At 43.6% G+C, this 23,262-nt stretch overlaps 4 protein-coding genes, 1 long non-coding RNA gene and 1 pseudogene across 6 annotated transcripts in view; 3 read left to right on the forward strand and 3 right to left on the reverse strand.

The window, feature by feature from the left end:
- Positions 1-8,712, forward strand: part of LOC144697446 (uncharacterized) — a 55,754-nt gene extending 47,042 nt beyond the window's left edge. Inside the window, exons 6-7 of the mRNA XM_078569423.1 lie at positions 6,269-8,122; positions 8,222-8,712. Of these exons, the coding sequence (XP_078425549.1) occupies positions 6,269-7,271 (1,003 nt within the window). The 3' untranslated portion in view covers positions 7,272-8,122; positions 8,222-8,712. The remainder of the gene's footprint in view (positions 1-6,268; positions 8,123-8,221) is intronic.
- LOC144697263 (uncharacterized) overlaps positions 1-23,262 on the reverse strand; it is a 330,696-nt gene that overhangs the window by 298,074 nt on the left and 9,360 nt on the right. The gene's annotated exons all lie outside the window — the stretch shown is intronic.
- LOC144697287 (uncharacterized) overlaps positions 1-23,262 on the reverse strand; it is a 685,032-nt gene that overhangs the window by 250,112 nt on the left and 411,658 nt on the right. The gene's annotated exons all lie outside the window — the stretch shown is intronic.
- The window catches only part of LOC144697957 (uncharacterized), a 375,283-nt pseudogene that overhangs the window by 247,044 nt on the left and 104,977 nt on the right, over positions 1-23,262 (forward strand). The window lies entirely within an intron of this gene.
- The window catches only part of LOC144697292 (uncharacterized), a 318,255-nt gene that overhangs the window by 89,703 nt on the left and 205,290 nt on the right, over positions 1-23,262 (reverse strand). The gene's annotated exons all lie outside the window — the stretch shown is intronic.
- LOC144697369 (uncharacterized) overlaps positions 4,781-23,262 on the forward strand; it is a 240,069-nt gene continuing 221,587 nt past the window's right edge. Inside the window, exon 1 of the long non-coding RNA XR_013580346.1 lies at positions 4,781-4,801. This is a non-coding gene — a long non-coding RNA (uncharacterized LOC144697369). The remainder of the gene's footprint in view (positions 4,802-23,262) is intronic.

Here is a 23,262-nt window from a genome sequence, read left to right on the forward strand (position 1 = left end):
GGGAAATTGTGGGTTTGGGTCTTCATCGACCAAAGGTTTTATTGATCAGAAAGGTGTAAAAGGGGCCAAACTTCAGCAGACATCTGGCAGAGCTGAGAACAGACGACTTGCTATGTGGGAACAGGGAGATGAACAGCTCCCAGAGGACAGAGAAAACAAGAGTACCTTGAATCCTAGATGACACCTGGGTGTCAAGGCCACCATGTTTTCACTGCTTGGCATGGGAATGCTGACTCCCTGTACCGGGGACGGAGCGTGGGAAGCCAATTGTTTGAGAGTTTGATGTGGCTTGGGCGGGTACAGATGGTTCAATGACAGGTTTTGTAATTGGTTCGTTCAAATGTTAGCTCGGCAATGATTGGGTTAAATCAGTCTCCATAGACTTTGTGATGTAAAAAAGTATCAGAAGGGATTCCCCGAGCACAAAGATTTGTAGAGGTTTTACATATTGCATTGACTGGTGCCATGGCATCTGGGGCAGACCAGGGAGCATTTACGTGGGGATGGTGCTTCTACCCAGAGTGTAATGGTAATACTGCTGCACTTTGATACTACTGCTCAGACATGAGCATGTGTCAGGTCTTATTTATACTGAGTAAAATCTAACCACTGTCACCAATAAGGGTTATCACTGTGAATCAATTCAGAGTTCGGGAAAGAAGGATAAAGGGTTAATCGACTCCCTGACCCCCATTTTCTAACATCGCTGTGTCAAAAATAAAATCTCATCTCCCACTCTGGCTCTTTTGCCAATTACCTTAGAGCGACTCACTTTCTGCTAAAGAACCTGCCAACCCCTCTCACCCACTTTCTCTAAAGTGCAGAAATCTAATCATGAAAAGTCCAGCAAAATAAAATACATTTACTGAAAAGGTTTATTCATGAAACAGGACATGGTTAAAAAAAACAGAAAATTACTTGAGGATCAAAGACAACCAGAGTAAAAGGATGTGCACAATGTTCTGGACCCAAATGGTTTCTCTTTAATTCATCTGTCCCCTGTTCCCTGTCCTCTTTGTAGAACACCTCCGCTCAATCCACAAGCATGACCCTGACCTTCCAGTTGCTGCCATTATAATTCACCACCTTGCTCTCATGCTCACATTTCTGTCCTCGGCCTGCTGCAATGTTCCCGAGAAGCCCAACACAAGCTGGACGAACAGCACCTCATCCTCCGATGAGGCACTTTAGAGCCTTCTGAACTCAACAGTGAGTTCAACAACTTCAGACCGTCAACTCTGTTCTCTGTTTTGATTCCTTTTTTTTTTGCCAAGTGTCAGTCTGTGTCTTGTTTTAATGATTTTTGCTTTCAGACAGAGCTGCCCTTTATTCTGCCATTAACACTTACTCTGGACCAATGCGTTGTTTCTTTACTACAAACATTACCTCTCCCTTTGCCTTTTGTTCCATGATATTTTGGTTATTTAATCTTGCCTGCCCTCTAACCAATCCCTGACTTTCCCTTTTGTTCTACCTGACCCTCCCCACTTTCTCAACAGCATCAAACCCATCACATTTCTCCCTCTCTGAAATTCTGAGCAAGTGTCTTATTGGACTCAAAAGGTTAACTCTGAACTCTGTTTCTCTCTTCACAGATGCTGCCAGACCCGCTGAGTTTTTACAACACTTTCAGTATTTATTTTAGATCTACCTGTAGTGGTAGGAACAATCAGTATTTACTATCCAGGATAAAATAAATGTACTTGATCAGCTTTTGTGGATCATTTCAGTGGAAATGTGCACTCCCAGGCTCAAAGAGCATCAGCCCACTGGGAGCAAAATTGTGAGACTGTCCAGTCCAGCAGAAAGAAACCCTCCGACGCTCCCATTTCACCAAGTGTCAGAATGAACATGGTTCAGTCCTGGATGTGATTAACAGCAGCAATAACAGCAGAATCCAACCCCGGTAAACACTTGTGAACTCGCTGGTGTCTCAGCAGATTTGATGACTGAGTGAATCTCTCAGACATGGAGCAGGTGAACGGTCTCTCCTCAGTTTGAACTCTCTGCTGCCTCAGCAGGGCAGGTTAAACAGTGAATCCGCTCCCACGCTCAGAACAGGTGAACAGTCTCTTCCCAGTGTGAACTCGCTGGTGTGTCCGCAGGTTGGATATTTGACTGAATCCCTTCCCACATTCACAGCAGGTGAACGGCTTCTCCCCAGTGTGAACTCGCTGGTGAGTCAGCAGCGTGGATAGATGAGTGAATCCCTTCCCACACTCAGCACAGATAAATGGTCTCTCCCCGGTGTGAACTCGCTGGTGAGTCAGCAGGTTGGATGATTCACTGAATCGCTTGCCACACTCAGAACAGGTGAATGGTCTCTCCCTGGTGTGAACTCGCTGGTGTGTCAGCAGGTGGGATAACTGAGTAAATCCCTTTCCACACTCGGGGCAAGTGAACGGCCTCTTTCCAGAGTGAACTCGCTGGTGTGTTCGTAGGTTGGATGAATCACTGAATCTCTTCCCGCACTCAGAGCAGGTGAATGGCCTCTCCCTGGTGTGAACTCGCTGATGTGTCAGCAGGTGACATAACTGATTGAATCCCTTACCACAGTCGGAGCAGGTGAACGGCCTCTTCCCAGTGTGAACTTGCTGGTGTGTCTGCAGGTTGGATGAATGAGTGAATCCTTTCCCACACACAGTGCAGGTGAATGGCTTCTCCCCGGTGTGACTGCGTCGATGAGATTCCAATTCAGATGGGGATCTGAATCCCTTCCCACAGTCCCCACATTTCCAAGGTTTCTCCATGGTGCGGGTGTTCTTGTGTCTTTCAAGGTTCGACGATCAGTTGAATCTTCCTCCACACACAGGACATAAATATACTCTCTCCGCTGTGAATGGTCCAATCTTTTACCAGACTGTGTAACTGGTGAAAGCTCTTTCTGCAGTCAGTGCACTGGAACACTTTCACTCAGGTGTGTGCGTCTTCGTGCTATCTTGGTCAGGCAGATGTTTAAAGTCTCCACAAGCAGGTAGGATAGAGAAACATCTCTCCTAGATTCAAAGGCTGAAAATATTAAGGTTCCATGAATCAAATGACTCTGAGATCTTGAAGTGACGTTTGGTTTTGAGTTTTCTGTCTGCAAAACTTCCTCTTCTGATAACCTGCAAAGGGAGATTAGATAAATCATCACTGTTGCAACAGGATAGAAACTTTGACAGACAATTTTAGTTTCTGTGGTACATTGTGTGCTCTCCATTCTCACTTTGCCGTACCTAATATGCACCCAGTAGTCCTGCACTAAAAATGTGTGTAATATAAAGTAGTCTATTACATGATTAGAGATACAATGGGGTGTGAGGGAGAACTTTATTTTGGCAGTGAGTGGTGATGACCTGGAACTTGTTGCCTACGAGGGTGGTGGAAGTGGAGGCGATCAATGATTTCAAAATGAAATTGGATCAGCACTTGAAGGAAATAAACTTACAGGGGAACGGGGATATCGAGGGGGAATGAGACTGACTGGATTGATCTACAGAGAGTCGGCATGGACTCAAATAATCGAATTGACTCCTTCTGTGCCGTGATGACTCTGACTGAAAATATACAACGCAGCCACAGTGCTATATAACAAGACTAGAAATCAGAATACATTAAGTTTAAATGACCATAAATAATATATCTATGATGCACCATATAATACTAGACATATCTCTGTCCTAAATTAATTTACTGTTCCCTTAAATGTCAATCAGTTCCTGGGGGAATCACCCCTTTCATTGTGAACATTAGGAAAGAGACCATCCTTTTAGCCAGACAAATAAATGTGTCAAGCTGAGGGAGCAAAGGATGTCAATGTCTTTAAAGGTTGGCCTGGGCCAACCTTTCCAGAGTCTGCACCCTCCCTGGATTCACTTCCTTTCCCTTCAGTTCCTGCAAGTCAACAATTTCCCCCAGGATGAAAAAAGAAAAGGAAAGGGGGAGAAAAGAAAGTGTTTTACTCACAGATGTTGGACACAGGAGGAAGTTTTAGTCTGTGTGAAGCTCAATCTTCAGTCAGAGAGAGAGGATCAGCAGCAGTTTTGCTGGGCAGAAATCAGCAGGTGAATAAGCTCATTGTCCAACTTCCGCAGTCGTCTAATTGGGGGAAGCTCAGAATGGCTGGAGGACGAGCCCTTCCGGTGGTCCAGCCTTTCCCATTGGTCAATCCCCGGCATGTCGACGACGAGGAAGCGGAACCGACGCCCACGTGGGGGTGGGAGAGACTTAGACCGCCAGCCGCGCGGAGCTGGTGTCCAATCCGCAGTATTCTGACGTCCACACGAGAACGCGGCCTGAATCAGCCAATAAGAATCACTGCTCCGCGGTGACGTCTTCGGGTTCCAGTCTGCAGGCCAGGCGCGCGGACACAGGTGCCTCGCCCCCACCCATTGTTGCCCCTCCGCCTCTACCTCCTCGAGCCAAGGTTTCCAGGCAACCGGCTGACGGCTCCGGCCAGAGCGAGAAGCCGCTCGGAGAACTCGGGAGAGGGGAAGCTGCGCATGTGCGGCGGAGAGCCCGCCCCCTTCCCTTCATGCTGAGGGTTTAACCTATGGGAAGAATTGAAGGGCGCTGGTCTTCCAGCCAATCAGAGGCTGGGCTTTGTGTGATTGAACCTACCCCCCCCCCCCCCCCCCCCCCCCACTCCCCACGTCCTTCGGCGGCTGCGCACTGGGCTGCCAGCTGAGGAAGTGGAGAGGGCTTTGGGAAATGTCTTCCGCTTATTTTCTTCCCTGTCAATGCAGTTTGATTTTAAACAGCACAGCTTTTATTTTTAGCTTCACACATAGACTAAAACTTCCTCCTGTGTCCAACATCTGTGAGTAAAACACTTTCTTTCCCCTCCCACTGGGAAATACAGAGGTGTGGGACTCTGTAACTGGAATTAGTGCTGAGGGGGGAAATGTTGGGGATTTTGTGGAACCTGTTTTTATTGAATGAGCTCTTTAAAGTCAGATTTATCCTGTCAAATACTATCTGCCTCTTAATGCATTTTCGTTTATGTTGATTTTAGTTTGTTGTTAGAGTAAAAGATTTTAAAAAGTGAAACCTTGTCCTTCGGTCTATTCTAATGGGTTGTCTGGGAATTTGTTTATTTTAAGGTTATTGGTCTCCACAGGGATCGTGAACAACAGATATATGCCTGGTGTTGTTATATGGTATATATTAGATATATTATTTATGGTTCTGTAATAAATTTCATTTATTACTGTATCTAGTCTCATAATGACATACTGTAACTGCATTATATATTTCAGGTCATAGAGTCATAACAACACAAGAGTCCATCCAGGAACTTGAGTCCATGCTGACTCTCTACAGCAATCCATTCAATCCTATTCCCTCTCTCTATCCCCGTTTCCTAGCAAGTTTATTTCTTTCAAGTGCCCATCCAATTTCATTTTGAAATTCTCTGCTTCCACCACCCTTGTAGGGAGCGAGTTCCAGGTCATGACCATTCACTACCTAAATAAAGTTCTTCCTTGCATTGCCTGCTTCGTAACTGAGGGAAACAGTTCTGTAGATTCCACCCATTTTAAGTCCAGTGATACAGATGTATTTCCATTCAATGGGCAGCCTGAAGAAGATGCATGAAGATTTTCAGGTCTCTATGTCCTGGACAGGAAGTGATGAGCATCGATTTGTCGATCAGCATCAATCAGCACCTTCAGTAGAATTGGGATGGTGTATATTAGGTACAGGAGAGGGACAGTGTGTGGGATGGAGATTGACAACCTTTTGGGAGAGAGGAAAGAGATTTCCATAGAAACTAGAATTGTTTGTTTTGAATTTCTATCCTGCACTGACAGTGATGACTTTTGTAAACTCCTTTTACAGGAAATTGGAAGCGGAGGATTTGCAGACAGAAATCTCAAACCAAATGTCAGGCCAGAATCTGACAGTCACTTGATTCATCAGGACCTAAATATCATTGACTTTTGTATCTAGGGAGAGAAATGTTTGTCTGCTTCAAAAGGCTTTACACATCAGTGTGACTGGAAAAGCACCGAGACACACACACCTGAGTGAGAGTGTTCCAGTGCACAGACTGGGGAAAGAGCTTTAACCAGTTACACCAACTGAAAAAAACATCACACCATTCACAGTGGGGAGAGACCATACACATGTTCTGTGTGTGTGGGCAAGGCTTCAACTGATCATCAAACCTGGGGATACACAAGGACACTTGCATCATGGAGAAACTGTGGAAATGTGGGAGCTGTGGGAAGGGATTCCAGTTCCCATCTGCGCTGGAAACTCATCGACGCAGTCACACCGGGGAGAGGCCGTTCACCTGCTCTGAGTGTGGGAAGGGATTCAGTCGGTTATCCAACCTGCAGATGCATCAACGAGTTCACACCGGGGAGAGGCCATTCACCTGCTCCGAGTGTGGGAAGGGATTCAGTAATTCATCCCATTTGATATCACACCAGCGAGTTCACTCCGGGGAGAGGCCCCTCACCTGCCCCGTGTGTGGAAAGCAATTCAGCCACTCATCAAATCTTCTGCGACACCAGCGAGTTCACACTAGGGAGAGACCATTTTCCTGCTCTGAGTGTGGGAAGAGATTCCAAGGTTCATCACATCTGCTGGCACACCAGCGCATTCACACCGGGGAGAGGCCTTTCACCTGCTCGGACTGTGGAAAGGGATTCAGTCGGTTATCCCACCTGCATACACACCAGCGAGTTCACACTGGGGAGAGGCCGTTCACCTGCTCTGTGTGTGGGAAGGGATTCAGTGAACCAGTCAACCTGCAGAATCACCAGCGAATTCACACTGGGGAGAGACCATTCTCCTGCTCTGTGTGTGGGAAGCGATTCACTCAGTCATGTTACCTGCTCAAACACCAGCGAGTTCACTCCAGGGTGAGGCCATTCACCTGCTCCGTGTGTGGGAAAGGATTCACCGATCCAGCCAACCTGCAGACACACCAACGAGTTCATACTGGGGAGAGGCCATTCACCTGCTCTGAGTGTGGGAAGGGATTCACTCAGTCATCCAGCCTGCTGACACACCAGCGGGTTCACACCGAGGAGAGGCCATTCACCTGCTCTGAGTGTGGGAAAGGATTCACTGAATTTTACAGACTGCAGATACACCAGCGAGTTCACAATGGGGAGAGGCCATTCACCTGCTTGGAGTGTGGGAAGAGATTCAAAGATGCATCCAACCTGCAGACACACCAACGAGTTCACACTGGGGAGAGGCCGTTCACCTGCTCTGAGTGTGGGAAACGATTCACTCAGTCATCCCACCTGCTGAGCCACCAGCGAGTTCACAAGTGATTACAGGGGTTGGATTCTGCTGTTATTGCTGCTGTTAATCACACCCAGGACTGAGCCATGTTCATTCTGACAGTTGATGAAGTGGGAGGGTCAGAAAGTTTCTTTCTGCTGGACTGGCCGGTCTCAGGACTTTGCTTCCAGTGGGCTGATGCTCTTTGAACCTTGTTGTGAATATACTTGTTCATATTTCATATGGATCATAGTATTAAAGGGTGTTTTAAAGGTAATAGTTAGTTAGTTTGCATTTCTGTTTGGAACTTTCCAAAGCATGCCACGTTGCCATGGAGATGGGTTGTACCTGTTAGATGGTTCTTTTGTTTAATTTAATTGCCTGTTTCTCGGAGAAGACAGTTACAGATTTCATCTTGTGTAGGCTACAGCTCACTTCACTTCGTGTGAGGTGAAAATAAGTTGGATGACTTGCCCAGCTTTAAGCGAGAGGAAGAAATCGCCAGTGGTCCCCACAGTGTGAGGAATGGAGGTTTTTTAAAATATATATTTTTGGGGAATGTTGTGTTATTATGTGAAGGAGGCTGTGTGTCTCTGCGTGTAGATGATTTAATTCAGCTGGGCAAAAGTTAATAGAAGACAGGTTGTCTGGGGTGTTTAAAACATGAAAGGATAAAGGCGATAGGTTTAAGGTACAAGTGAATAGGTTGGATCGCACATTTGCATTTAAAGATAAGCTTAGTTTGTTCGAATATCAAAGGAAAGCCAGAGGTTACAAGAAACATGTTTGTATATTGCAGGAGTTCCAAAGGTAAACAGAAGAGGGTGTATGACATTTTATTGACCCGAAAGCAGAGGAAAAATTAGAAACATGAAAGACTTTATATTTGGAAGGGTTTGAGGTTCATAGAGAAACAGAAGAGGGTGTATGACATTTTATTGACCCGAAAGCAGAGGAAAAATTAGAAGCATGAAAGACTTTATATTTGGAAGGGTTTGAGGTTCATAGAGATGTGAGAACAATGGAACATGTAATGAAAGGGGGAGAAAATTATTTTAGAGTTACTGTAGCAGCAGCTGGAGCTGAGCTGGGAGCTGTTAGCTGTAGTTCTAGGCTGGGGGGGTGGGGGGAGAGGCAGTTTGAATCAGCCATCCAGTCAAGCCAGGGAAGTCTTGGGCTGCAACAAGCAGTCTTGTTCTGAAGGCTTGGATTTCCACAGCAGAGTGGAAGAGAGTTACAGGCCATGTGGTATGTTTTTATTAAAGCTACAGCAGTTTGCCTTGGGTGATATTACTGGATTTTTATGGTTAAACATCTATGGGGAGTGTTGCCTGCAAGGTGTGCAGACTTGTGGGTCTGACCAAGTAGGGAGTCTTTTGGGGGTATATGTTGTAAGACTAATTTTAATTGTGCAACTGTAACCTTGTTTGCTTAAGTTTTCATTTATTCTTGTTAATAAAGCTTTTACTTTTAATTTTTAAAATCCCAAAAGTGTTACCGGACTTCTTGCTGCTGAGATTATTCCATCTTCTTCTCATTTTCAGAATACAAAAAAAAAGGTATTGCCCATAAACCAAATTTCCTTTTGGGATTTGGTTTGCTCAGCAGTTAACATCGGTTGTGGTCATAACAAATTTGGAGTCTCTTTGCGGATTATCAAAATTCCTTGATTGGGTTGGAGTTTGTGAATCCAAGGGATATAAGTGTGAGAAGAACGCTGAACTCAGGAGTTTTGTGTTGAGGGTTTTAATGCGGTTAGACTGCGAAATGACTTTGGCAATTGCTGCGACTTTTCCGGGAGTGGAAAATCTGACCGTGGAGCATTTGAAATCTCTGACTAAAACTCAGTTGAGAGAGTTAACAGATGAAGTGCAGGTAGAGATAAAAGTGGAATTTCATAAGGGTGATATGATTAAAGTACTTACCCAGCATTTAAAGTTGGAGGAAGGGACACCTGAAACTGGTGTGTCAGAGCTAGAGGCAGTAAGACTTCAGTTACCAATGAAGCAGCTTGATATAGAAAGAGATAGAGAAAGGCAAAAGCTTGAATTGGAAGAAAGAGGAAAAGAAAAAAATGAAAAACCTCGAGTTAGAAAGAAAGGAGAAGGAAAGATAAATGACAACACTTGAAAAAGAAAAAGGCAGGTTAAAATAAATAGAAATAAAAAAGCTTCAATGGGAAAGAGAGGAGCAGGAAAAGCAAAAGAAAAGATTATGTGAGATAGAAATGTGAAAGCTTGAACTTCAACTTCAGAGAGAGAAGTTAGTAATTGAGGAAAGAGAGAGGGAAAGAGATAGAGAGCATCAGAGAGAGAAAGGAGCCAGACAGTATGAATTGTCTAAAGTGACATTTAGAATAAAGGAAGAAAGGAGAGATAGTGATTCAGAAGGTGACATTGATTCCTTTGAGGAATTTGATTTAACTAAAAATCTTCGGTTAGTGCCTAAATTTACAGAGGATGGAGTTGAAAGATATTTCACCTCATTGGAAAAGATTGCTATGAAACTGAACTGGCCAAGAGATGCTTGGACTATCATGTTACAGAGTGTTTTGTCAGGTACAGCAATGAATGTGTATGCAAGCTTATCAGAGGAACAGTCTGCAGATTACAAGATAGTAAAGAAGGCCATATTCAATGCTTATGAGCTTGTCCCTGAAGCCTACCAGTTAAAGTTTAGGACTTTAAGGAAGAGACCTCATCAGACATTTGTGGAGTTTGCAAGAGAAAAATAAATTATCTGGGATCAATGGTTCAGGGCATTAAAATTAGACAAGACTTTTGAAAATGTAAGAGAGGTTATGATTATGGAAGAATTTGGAAATAACATTGCAGTAAACACCAAGACATATTTAGCTGAAAGACAAAGTAAAAAGATCAGGGAAGCTGCTGTTTTAGCCGATACGTATGAAATTTCACACAAACAGTTGAGTGTAGGAAAAGAGTCATATGGAAATCAGCAATGACATGGGAGATTTAGAAAATGTAGTGATGGTGAAAATGTTAGTGATAAGGATCAAGCTGAAGGACGCCAATCTATTAAAGGGGGAAAGTAAAATTGAAGGAAGGAATCTGATATGTTTCCATTGTAATCAGGCTGGACATACAAGATCAAATAGTTGGATGTTAAATGGGAAACCGATTGCAGTGATAGGAACTCAGAAAAAGTTCTGAAGTAAGAGAACTGTGGGCTCTGAGATCCAGGGGCAAGAAAAACCAGTGGCTTTGGTACAGGTGGAGCAGCAAGAATCAGTGGTAGCGGGGGAAGTGGCAATGTGTTCACAACCTACCCAAAGGAGCTCCGAAGGGCAAGGTACAGAGATTTTACAGGCAAAGGGAAGGTGTACCCATGTGTACAGGGAAGAGAAGGGAAGGGACACGGGGGCTAGCCAGTCCTTAATGTTACGGGATAGCGCCATCTGTTGGTCCAGAATGGTTACTGCAGGAGAGAGTTTTGATCCGGGGTATTCATGGAGGAATCAAACCTATTTCAATGTATAAGGTAAATTGAAAAAGTGATTTGAAAACAGGAGAGGTGATTGTTGGGGTAGTAGAGAAATTGCCCATTGCAGGGGTTCAATTCATTCTAGGGAATGATATAGCTGGATCACAGGTATTGACAATGACTACTGTAGTAGAGCAGCCTGTTGAGACACAATCAACAGAGGTTTTACAGAAAGAGCATCCTGGATTGCTTCCAGATTGTGTGGTGATGAGGTTACAAATGCACAAGTTTAAACAGGAAGAGAAAGAATCTAAAAGACACGAGGAGGATGCTGAAATTCAGTTGGCTGGATCAATCTTTGAAAAGATTAATCAGGAGAAGAAGATTACAGAGGATGAGGCTGAGGTGTTTAGTTCATTGAAGTTAGTGGAGTTATAGCAGCAAGATCCAGACTTGAAGCAATTATACCAGACAGCTTATTCTGAGACAGGAGCAGAAGACACTCCAGAGTGTTATTACATTCAGAACAATGTGTTAATGAGGAAATGGAGACTGCCTCAGGTTTAGGCAAATGAAAAGTGGGCGATAGTGCACCAAATAGTGATGCCATCTGGGTACCGGAATGAAATTTTGAGAGTGGCTTATGAAATTCCAATGGCTGGACGTTTGGGAATTAGGAAAACTCGAGCTAAGATACAAAAACATTTCTATTGGGCTAATAGGCTAGATAAAGGGTGTAGTCAAATTCTGCCAGACATGTCACACATGTCAGGTGATAGGAAAACCTCAGGCAGTAATTAAGCCTGCACCTTTAATTCCAATTCCAGCATTTGAAGAACATTTTAACAGGCTCCTGATTGTTCGTGTAGGATCCCTCCCTAAGACTAAAAGTGGGAATCAGTACTTAGTGACAATCATGGATGTGTCCACGAGATTTACAGAAGCATTACCTTTAAGAAAAATTAAAGCAAAGGTGATTGTAGAGGAGTTAACCAAATTCTTTACAGGATATGGATTACCAAAAGAAATACAATCGGATCAGGATTTGAATTTCATGTCACAGCTGTTTAAAGAAGAAATGAACAGCCCAGGAATAAAGCAATTTAGGTCGTCAGCCTATCACCCTGAATCACAAGGTACCTTAGAAAGGTGGCATCAGACTTTAAAGACTATGATTAGAACATATAGTCAAGACTATCCACATGATTGGGATTGAGGAGTTCCATACTTGTTGTTTGTTATTAGGGACGTCCCTAATGAGTCAACAGTGTTCAGTCCTTTCGAGTTAAATTATGGTCATGAAGTAAGGGGACCACTCAAACTGATTCAGGAGAAATTAATGAGTCAAAGTTCTGAAACTACTCTTCTGGATTATGTGATGAAATGCAGATGAAAGGCATGTGAGCGCGTTAGAAAACATTTAAAGATGTATCAACAAATGATGAAGGCAAACACAGATAATAGGGCAAAAACCCGTAGTTTTGTGGCTGGGGGAAAAATGTGACTATTGTTGCCGGTGTCAGGCGAACCACTGAAGGCAAAGTTCAGTGGACCTTACCAGATCAATAAGAGACTCAGCAGGGTAAACTACATAGTGAATACCCCAGATAGAAGGAAGCAACAGCGAGTGTATCATGTAAATATGCTCAAAAATTACTTTGACAGAGAGGATAAACAGGAGGAGGTACAGGTGGTGGTAAGTAAGGAAATGGGGGTAGAAATTAAGGATTGTGAAATTGACCTTCCTTTGATTAAACTGGGCAATCAGGAAGTAATTAAGAATCTAAATGTGGTGTTAGGTTACCTTCCAGAAACGTGTTGGAGTGATTTAAAAGAGCTATTGCAGTCACACAAAGCAATTTGTGGAAATAAATTGGGGAAAACAGATATAGCGTTACATGATGTTGATGTGGGTAATTCAGATTCAAAAAGGCAACACCCATATAGATTAAATCCAGTAAAATTAGCACAAGTGCAAAAAGAAATTGAATTCATGCTTCAAAATGACATCATAGAACCGAGTCATGGTAATCGGAGTTCACCCATTGTAATGGTGCCCAAACCAGGTGGTTCACAAAGACTACCAATTGATTACCGGAAAGTAAATGAGGTAATGAAAGCAGGTTCATATCCTGTCCCACGATTGGAGGATTGTATCGAGAAAGTGGAACAGTCAACGTTTATCACAAAAATGTACTTGCTGCGAGGATATTGGCAAGTACCCTTATCAGAAAGGGAAAAAGAGATATCAGCTTTCGTGATGCTGAATGGTTTGTACCAATGCAAAGTAATGCCTTTTGGTATGAAAAATGCATCAGCAACATTTCAGTGATTAAAAAACAAAGTGACTGAGCAATTGTGCTGTTTTGATATTTCTTGGCATGAGTGGATTTTATCGAAAATTCGTGCCAAACTTCAGCAGTGTAGCTGCTCTGCTGACTGAATTTTTGAAATGGAACAGAAAATTCCAATGGACACAGGAGTGTCAGGTTGCATTTGACAGCTTGAAAGCTGTACTAACAACTACGCCTGCTGTATCAGTACCTGATTATACGGAGCAGTTTAAGTTGGCTATTGACGCCAATGATGTGGGTGTTGGTGCTGTGTTGCTACAAGAAGATGAACTGGGAATTGAGAAGCTGGTGGGATATTTCTCATGGAAGTTGAATGTACATCAGGAGAAATATTCAGCTATAGAGAAAGAGACTTTAAGTTTAGTGTCAGCTTTGCAGCATTTTGAAGTGTATGTTGCAAACAATTCTTCAGTGACAGTTACATATACTGACCACAACCTTTTGAAGTTTCTGGAAAAGTTTCGGAACAAAAACACCAGACTGTTTTGGTGGAGGTTTTTTATTATTGCAACCATTTGGATGAGAAAGATTGATGCAGATTCACTGTCAAGAGTTTAAACTTGGATATTGGCAAATAGAGAATGGACAGCAATGAACTCTATTTTTACCAAAGACTTGTATATATTTTTCATGGTTAAAGCATGCATATTATAGTGTAATAGTTTTGTACGAATAGTTAAATGTGGTAAGGAGTAAGAAGTGGGTTGAAAAATGAAACCATCTTCTTGGAATTATGATGGTTCATTTTTTTGTTAAGGAGGGAGATGTGAGAATGGATGTTATTTTAAAATATTTTTGGAAATATTATGTTATTCTGTAAAGAAGGCTGAATGTCTGTGTCTGTGTGTGTGTGAGAGTTATTTAAGCTCAGCAGGAGTTTGATAGGAGTCAGGGTGTCTGGAGGTTTGGAAACATGAAAAGGTTAAAGATGTTCAGTTTGAGGTACAAGTAAATAAGTTAGATTTAATATTTGCATTTGTAGATAAACTGAGAGGTTGTTTGAATTTCAAAGGGGAATCAGAGGCAACAAGGAAAATGTTTGCATCTTGCAGGAGTCCATAGGTAAATAATAGCGAGGATATTATAATTTTATTGATCCAAAAGCAAAGACAAGATGGAAACATGAAAGATGTTATATTTGGAAGGGTTTGAGTTTCAAAGAGGTGTGAGAACAATGGATCTGAGATGAAAGGAGAAAAGGTATATTAGAGTTACTGTGGATTGCTGGCTACTGAGCTATTCAGCTGGATGGCTGTCGAGCTATTAAGCTGGAGACGGCTGGAGATAGCTGGAGCTGTTGCGACATCTTGGGCTGCAGCAAGCAGTGTTATTCTGGAGTGAATTCCACAGCAGAGTGGAAGAGGGTAAAGGTCATGCGGTACACGTTTATTGAAGCTACAGCAATTTGTCGTATATGATATTACTGGATTTCATCTTGAAATATCTATGAGGGAGTGTTGCCAGGAAATTGTTTACTTGTGGGTTTGACCAAGGGGAGAGTTTTGGGGAAATGTTTTGTAAGACTAACCTTAATTGTGTGACTGTCATCTTGTGTGCTTAAGTTTTATTTTGTTTTTGTTAATAAAACTTTTACTTTTAATTTTTAAAAACCCTGAAGTGTTACTGGACCTCTTGCTGCTGAGATCAGTACGTCGTTGTCTTGTTATTCAAACACAAAAACAGGTTGTGGCCCCGAAGCCAAGTTTCCCTCTGGGATTTAGTTTGTGCAGCAATTAACACCGGCTGTGGTCATGACAATTGTCCACAGTGTCAGCCATGGCTCAGCGGTTTGCACTCACGCCTCTGAAGCAGCAGGTTGTGGGTTCAAGTCCCAGTCCAGGGACCTGAGGACAAAAATCACATCCAACATTCCTAGTGTCAGCACTGAGGGAGTGCTGCACTGTTGGAGCTGCTGTCTTTTGGATGAGATGCTAACTCAAGGCCCCTATCTGCTGCTTCGGATGGACATAGAAGTTCCCATTGAAGAGGAGCAGGGGAGTTATCCCCGGTGTCCGGGCCAATATTTATCCCTCAATCAACATCACTGAAAATGGATTATCTGGTCAGTATCATATTTCTGTTTGTGGGATCTTGCTGTGTGTAAATTGGCTGCCATGTTTCCAAAAGTACAACTGTGACTACACTTGAAAAGTACTTAATTGGTTGCAAAGCACTTCATGTGGTATTTTGGTTGTGAAAGACACTATGTAAATGCAAGTTTTAAAATTTGAGATTTATGTCACCTGATCTTGTTATTTGTAACTAATGAGAACTTAATCAAGGTTCATTAGAATGTTCATCTGTTTCATGACTGGCTTTTAATATGAAATCAATATATAGTCAATAGAGAAAGGTTGCTGCATGTGAAAAGGCTGCAAGTAGCCACATGTTAGAGATTAAAAAGGCTTCCTTGACCTTGTTACTTATAACGTATGAAGGTGATTGAATTTTAAAACTAAATTTGACTACCCAGGCCTATCAACAGTTTCTTGTGTCACAACAGTGACTACACTTCAAAAGTACTTCATTGGCTGTAAAACGCTTTAGGGGGTTCTGTGGTCGTGAGAGGTGCCATTCTACTTCTAATTGTTCACAAACTTGGATATGTAACACTCAGTTTAACTCATCAAAATCATGAATAAAGATTGAGTCTTATTTTTGTGTAATAACCGTGTCTTAGACAGCACTCTGAATACTCCGTGAAAATCCAAACACAATATATCCTGTATTATTTGTTTAAAAATACAGCAAGTTTTCTGATGTGGAAAGCACTGCCTGAAAATGGTGCAAGAAGCAGATGCGACTGTATCGTTGAAAAGGGAATTGGACAGATTCTTGACAGGAAAGAAAATTGCAGGGCAATGTGATGAAATGGATAGCTCTTTCAAAGTGCTGGCATGTACACGATGGGCCAAATGGCCTCCTTCTGTGCTCTATGAGCCTCGTATGTATTTAAAGTGAGAGGCAATGACCTGGAACCCACTTCCTAAGAGGGTGGCGGAAGAAGAGGCGATGGAATGATTTCAAAAGTAAATGGCATGGGCACTTAAGGGAAATAAACCTACAGGGATTCAGGGATAGAATGGGGAAATGGGACAGACTAGATTGCTCTACAGAAAGCTAACATGAATTCAATGGGCTGAATGGCCCCATTCTCTGCCCTAATGAACATTTGAATGAGAGAAAACAGCTACAGCTGCTCCAGTCTCTAACAAACTGAAGTTCCTCACCCCTGGTGCCATTCTAGTAAATCTCCTCTGCACCCTCTCTAGGAACTTCACATCTTTCCTAAAGTGTGGGGCCCAGATAAAGGGTTCCATTCTAGAGGGATAGAATTGAAAAGCAGGGAGGTTATGTTCAACTTGTTTCAAACCATGGTTAGACTACACTGGGAGTACTGTCAACATTTCTGATCTCCTTTTAGAAAAAGGAAATAGAGGCACAGGAGAAGGGGCAACAAAGATTCACAAGAATAAAACCAGAACTGAGAGCATTTAACCCTCAGGAAAGGCTGGGGCTGCTTTTCTCTAGAAAAGAGAAGACTGAAGGGTGACCTGATGGAAATCTTTAAGATGATGAAGGGGTTCAATAATCCAATAGGGATTTCATGAGAAACCTCTTTACCCAGTGAGTGGTGAGAATGTGGAACTCACTACCACAGCGTGTAGTTGAGGTGAATAGCATGAATACATTAAAGGGAAAGCTAGATACATACATGAGGGAGAAAGGAATAGAAGGATATGCTGATGGGGGGAGATGAAGAGGGGTGGGTGGAGGCTCATGTGGAGCATAAATACTGATAGAGACCAATTGGGCCAACTGGCCTGGCCCTGTGCTGTAGACTCAATGGAACAGAGACAAATGTATTTATTTTAGATCCACCTGTAGTGGTTGGAAAAGTATTTACTCTCCAGGATAAAATAAAGGTCCTCCATCAGCTTTTGCAAATCATGTGCACTCCCAGACTCAAAGAGCATCAGCCACTGGAAGCAAAGTCATGAGACCGGCCAGTCCAGCAGAAAGAAACCCACCGACCCTCCCACTTCACCAAGTGTCAGAATGAACATGGTTCAGTCCTGGATGTGATTAACAGCAGCAATAACAGCAGAATCCAACTCCTGGAATCACTTCTGAACTCGCTGGTGTCTCAGCAGGTGGGATGACTGAGTGAATCCCTTCCCACACCCAGAGCAGGTGAATGGTCTCTCCTCAGTGTAAAGTCACTGGTGTGTCGATAAGTTGAATGAATTACTAAATCCCTTCGCACACTCAGTGCAGGTGAATGACCTCTCCCCACTGTGAACTCGCTGGTGTGTCTGCAGGTTGAATGAATTACTGAAGTCCTTCCCACACAGCGAGCAGGTGAATGGTCTCTCCCCAGTGTGAACTCGCTGGTGTGTCTGAACACTGAATGACGTTCTAAAGCTCTTCGCACAGTGAGAGCAGCTGAATGGTCTCTCCTCAGTGTGAATGCGCTGGTGGACCATCAGAACCGCAGCACCTTTGAAGCCACATCCACAGTCAGAACACTTGAAGGGTCTCTCATTGGTGTGAGTGGCATGGTGTCTCAGCAGGCTGGATGACTGAGTGAATCGCTGCCGCACATCATGCAGGTGAACGGTCTCTCCCCGGTATGAAATCGCTGGTGTGTCAATAAGTTGGATGAATCACTGAATCCCTTCCCACACATGGTGCAGGTGAATGGTCTCTCCCCAGTGTGAAGTCGCTGGTGTGTCAGCAGGTGGGATAACTGAGTGAAGCCCTTCCCACACTCAGAGCAAGTGAATGGCCTCTCCCCAGTGTGAACTCGCTGGTGCTTCTTGAGGCCGGATGAATCACTAAATCCCTTCCCACACTCAGGGCAGGTGAAAGGCCTCTCCCCGGTGTGAACTTGCTGGTGTGTATGCAGATGGGATGACTGAGTGAATCCCTTCCCACACTCGGAGCAGGTGAATGGCCTCTCCCCGGTGTGACTGCGTCGACGGGTTTCCAGCTTAGATGGGGATTTGAATCCCTTCCCACAGTCCCCACATTTCCACAGTTTCTCCATGGTGCGCGTGTCCTTGGGTCTCTGCAGGTGGGACAATTAGTTGAAGCCTCGAACACAGATCACGTGTACAGTCTCTCACCACTGTGGATGTTGCAATGATTTTACAGTATCTGTAACTGGTCAAAGCGCTTTCCACAGTCAGTGCACTGGAACACTCTCACTCGGGTGTGTGTGTCTCAGTGCTTTTCCAGTCACACTGATGTTTAAAATCTTATGAAGCAGACGGAAGAGGCAAAGATTTCAAACGGTAGATTCACAGGCCGACGATATTGTGGTCACAATGAAATAAACGACTCTGTCAGATGTTGACATGATGTTTGGTTTGAGATTTCTGATTGAAAATCCTTCCCTTCCAATAGCCTGTAAAAGGAGTTTACAAAAGTCATCACTGTCAGGACAGTGGAGAAATTCAGAACAGACAATTCTAGTTTCTGTGGAACATTCTTTCTTCTCTCATTCACCAAACACAGTAAGTCTGGATTCCACACACTCTGCCTCCATTCTCACTCTGCTGTACATAATATACACCCTCCCAATTCTCTTGAAGGTTCATGCTGATCATCAGATCGATGTTCACTGTTTCCTCTCCAGGATACAAAGACCTGAAAATCTTCATGCGGCTTGCTCGGCTACACATACATATGTATATATATATATATATATATGTATTGGACTAAAATGTGTTTAATATACAGTATTGTGTTCCCCGATTAGAGATAGAGGGTGGATGTGAGCAAGACCTTTTATTGCTCGCTGCCTACGAGGGTGATGGAAGTGGAGACGATCATGAATTTGAAAGTAGAATTGGATGGACACTTGAAGGAAATAAACTTACAGAGGAACGGGGACATAGAGGGGGAATGGGACTGAGTGGATTGCTCCACAGAGAGTCGGCATGGACTTGGCAGGCTGAATGGACTCCTTCTGTACTGGAATGACTCTTTTATTCCATTCATGGGATGTGGGACGTCACTGGCATGGCCAGCACTTATTGCCCATCCCTAATTGCCCTTGAGAAGGTTGCAGTGAGCTGCTGCTGGAAATATACACAGTCCTATATTGATAAGGTAGAAATAATAATAAATGGACTCTATTCCTGAACCATCAATAATATATCGAAGATATACCATATAACAACACTAAACATATCTCTGTCCAATATTAATTTACTGTCCCCTCAAATGGCAGCCATCTCCTGGGGAAACCACCCCTTTAATTGTGAACATTAGGAAACATAGAAACTAGGAGCCAGGAGTCGGCCATTCGGCCCTTCAAGCCTGCTCCGCCATTCATTATGATCATGGCTGATCATCCAACTCAATAGCCTGCTCCCGCTTTCTCCCCATATCCTTTGATCCCTTTTGCCCCAAGAGCTATATCTAACTCCTTCTTGAAAACATATAGTGTTTTGGTCTCAATTACTTTCGGTGGTAACGAATTCCACAGGCACACCACTCTCTGGGTGAAGAAATTTCTCCTCATCTCAGTCCTAAATGGTCTACTCCATATCCTCAGACTGTGACCCCTGGTTCTGGACTCCCCCACCATCGGAAACATCCTTCCTGCATCTACCCTGTCTAGTCCTGTAGAATTTGAAAGGTTTCTATGAGATCCCCCCTCATTCTTCCAAACTCCAGCAAATATAATCCTAATCAACTCAATCTCTCCTCATATGTCAGTCCCGCCATCCCAGGAATCAGTCGGGTAAACCTTTGCTGCACTCCCTCTATAGCAAGTATTTCCTTCCTCAGATAAGGAGACCAAAACTGCAAACAATATTCCAGGTGTGGTCTCACCAAGGCCCTGTACAATTGCAGCAAGACATCCCTGTTCCTGTACTTGAATCCTCTGGCTATGAAGGCCAACATACCATCTGCCTTCTTTACCGCCTGCTGCACCTGCATGCTTACCTTCAGCGACTGGTGTACAAGGACACCCAGGTCTCGATGCACATTCCCCTCTCTCAATTTATAGCCATTCAGATAATAATCTGCCTTCCTGTTTTTGCTACCAAAATGGAGAACCTCACATTTATCCACATTATACTGCATCTGCCATGTATTTGCCCACTCACTCAGCTTGTCCAAATCACACTGAAGCATCTCTGCATCCTCCTCACAGCTCACCCTCCCACCCAGCTTTGTATCATCTGCAAATTTAGAGATATTATATATTGTGAATAACTGGGGTCCCAGCACCGATCCCTGCGGTACCCCACTAGTCACTGCCTGCCATTCGGAAAAGGACCCGTTTATTCCTTCTTTGTTTCCTGTCTGCCAACCGGTTTTCTATCCATCTCAATACACTACCCCCAATCCCATGCACTTTAATTTTACACGCCAATCTCTGATGTGGGACTTTGTCGAAAGCCTTCTGAAAGTCCAAATAAACCACATCCACTGGGTCCCTCTCATCAACTCTACTAGTTACATCCTCGAAAAATTCCAGTAGATTTGTCAAGCATGAATTTCCCTTTCATAAATCCATGCTGACTCTGTCCGATTCTGCCACTGTTTTCCAAGTGCTCAGCTATTAAATCTTTTAAAGACCATCCTTTTAGCCAGACAAATAAATGTGCCAAGCTGAGGGAGCAAATGATGTTTCTCCGTCCGGTCCTCCACATCTTCCCATTGGTCAATCTCCCGCATGAAGACAATGGGGCAGCGGAAGCCTTCTTGAATGAGGGAGACCTTTTGACCCCCATGACGGATTCAGCGGTTAGCCAATGGGCAACGCCATTCTCCGCACAGGCACAGCTTCCCCTCTCCCTTGGACATTCGCAGTCCGGGGCCGCCCGCCCGCCCGCGCGGCGGATAGAGCAGTTTCCCCACCGCGGGGGATTGTGGGGGCCGCGGCCGCCATTGCTCATCTGGAGCCCAGTCTCCAAACTCCTGGGACTAGGATGGAAAGTGGGGGTGGGGGGCGCAGTGACCCCGCCCTGACACAAAGTACATGTGGGTAGTCACTGGGTTTGATTGGGACGCCCCCTTAGCAAAACAGTTTGTTAACTTCAGGTGTAAAGATTTAGACACCTGGGGGACATATTGGGAGGGAATTGGTGAGTGTGAAATTGAACCCGAAAGTCAGGTTAGGAGAGGGGTGAAATATAAGCTGGTTTAAGGTGGTGGGGGAATGGGGGGGTGCGAAGAGAGAAGTTGAGGGCGGTTGGGGGGGGCGGTGCTTGTAGGGACAAGCAAGCAGTGATAGGAGCAGATACTCAAAAGATGTCACAGACAAAATGATCAAAGAGGTGTTGAAGGTGGCACCTTCAGGGGAGGAGAATTGGGGAAAAGCAGGAGGAGGATAGCAGGATAAATTAGTGTTAATGTCAATAGAGAGGAGGGCTTGCGTTGGGGGGGGGGGGTGGGGGGGGGGGGTGGCAGATATTTATAGTTTGAAAGGGGAGAAACATGTTTTATGATAATTAGAATTGTCACTTCTGAGTTTTATCCTGCACTGACAATGATGACTTGATAACATCAACCCTGTAGCATCCATTCATAATCTTGAAGTCCTTTATCAGGTCAACGCTCAGCCTTGCCTTCTCCAGCCTGTTTACTCTATCCTGTAACTTAAACCTTCTCAGTTCTGTTATCATCCTTATGAAATTTCCTTGCACCTTCTTGGCGACCTCTGTCAGTTTTAAAGGGGTGCATAATTAAAATTTAGACTCAGTTTAATTTGGTTGCAGGTTCCTAATTTCTCGATTCCAAATTGACCCTCTAAAATACTTTAGTTCAAAGCAGACTTACCATCAGGCAAGACCGGACTCTGAAACAGCAAATAATATTCATACTTATTTAAAAGAAAAGGTTTACTTACGAAATACACGGGCAACTTTCGCCACCTCAATTGGGTGACTACCCCAGGTAGAAGTGTGAATCTTCCTCAGGTTTCTGAACCAACAGAGATTTCCCACAATCCTGCCCCAGGGCTCCCTCAGTATCTCCATAAATAGAGTCCAACTCACAAGCCCAAGATGGTTCCTGAAACCCACTTTTAACTCTTGAATTAACATTAACTCATCTTGAATCAGTCCTGTTGTCATTAGATAATTGGTCATTGTTGCTCCTGGGCTAATTTTATTGGATTTAACTCTTTCCATACATTGTTCCATACCTTTTGATCCTGTTGTTCTCAGCCTAAAAAAAAGCTCTAACCAGGCTTCTTTCAGTAAACACAAAAAATTTAATTATTATAAAACAAACTACTTTTTAAAAACAAGCAAATGACCTGGTTAACATACAACTTGTACTTTAGAAGTGCAACGATTTTCCTCTTTTAAAAAAAGAGATTCGAACCCCCATACACGCACACATAAGCACACACACACAAACCAAAACAGGACAAAACAAACAGAGTCCCCTGGAGAGGTTGGAGCATGGGAAAGTTTCTTTTAAAAGGATAAAATTTGAAGAAATCTCAACGCTGTTGGCCTGACAGAATTCTGGTCACAATAGGTGTAGGTTCCTTCAGACATAATTTTTTAGTGCAACTGTCCTTGATGACTCTTATTTATCACAAAGTTGCAGACTTTCAGAAAACACACAAATTATCCTGATGAGACATTTCTGAGGAAGATGCTCTCTCCCTTTCACGATCTTTATGAAATCTCGCTGCTCTTTCCCTCTCGCAGTCTTCATGAAGCCTTTCTGCACTCTCTCTCTCTCATGCTGTTTTTGAAGTTTCTCTGCTATCTCTCTCTCGTGATCTTTATGAAGTCTCGCTGCTCTCTTCCTCTCATGATCTTTATGAAGTCTCGATGCAAAGGTGGGCCAGAGAGAGGGAAACAGGATCTTTTCTTGCAGCCTGATTCTAAGGCACACACACTCTCTTAGACTGAGGGTTTCAAAGAATACTTCTCTTCGGCCAGGTGTTTTTAACCAATCAGCAAGAGTCTTTAGCCTGGCAACAGTGGTTCTTTGTTAATTTTGATATACAAAGTATCTCTTCCCTCTTCAGGTGTTCCCGCTGGACATCTCAATTGACCCGTGGTTTCTTTAAATATAGCACATTCACAGCCTTGAATTAATATTGCAGAATTTTTAAAATAACTCAGGACGGAGAATATCTACAATTCAATATTTTTCAATTTGTCCAAAAACAGGCTCCTCACAACAAGATCACGAACAGTTTACATCGAGGAAACAAAGAGAAACTGTTTCCATTGACAAAAGGGTTGTTAACCAGAGG

The sequence above is a fragment of the Cetorhinus maximus genome, chromosome 23 (assembly GCF_964194155.1).
Source record: "Cetorhinus maximus chromosome 23, sCetMax3.hap1.1, whole genome shotgun sequence".
Classification (NCBI taxonomy): Eukaryota; Metazoa; Chordata; class Chondrichthyes; order Lamniformes; family Cetorhinidae; genus Cetorhinus; species Cetorhinus maximus.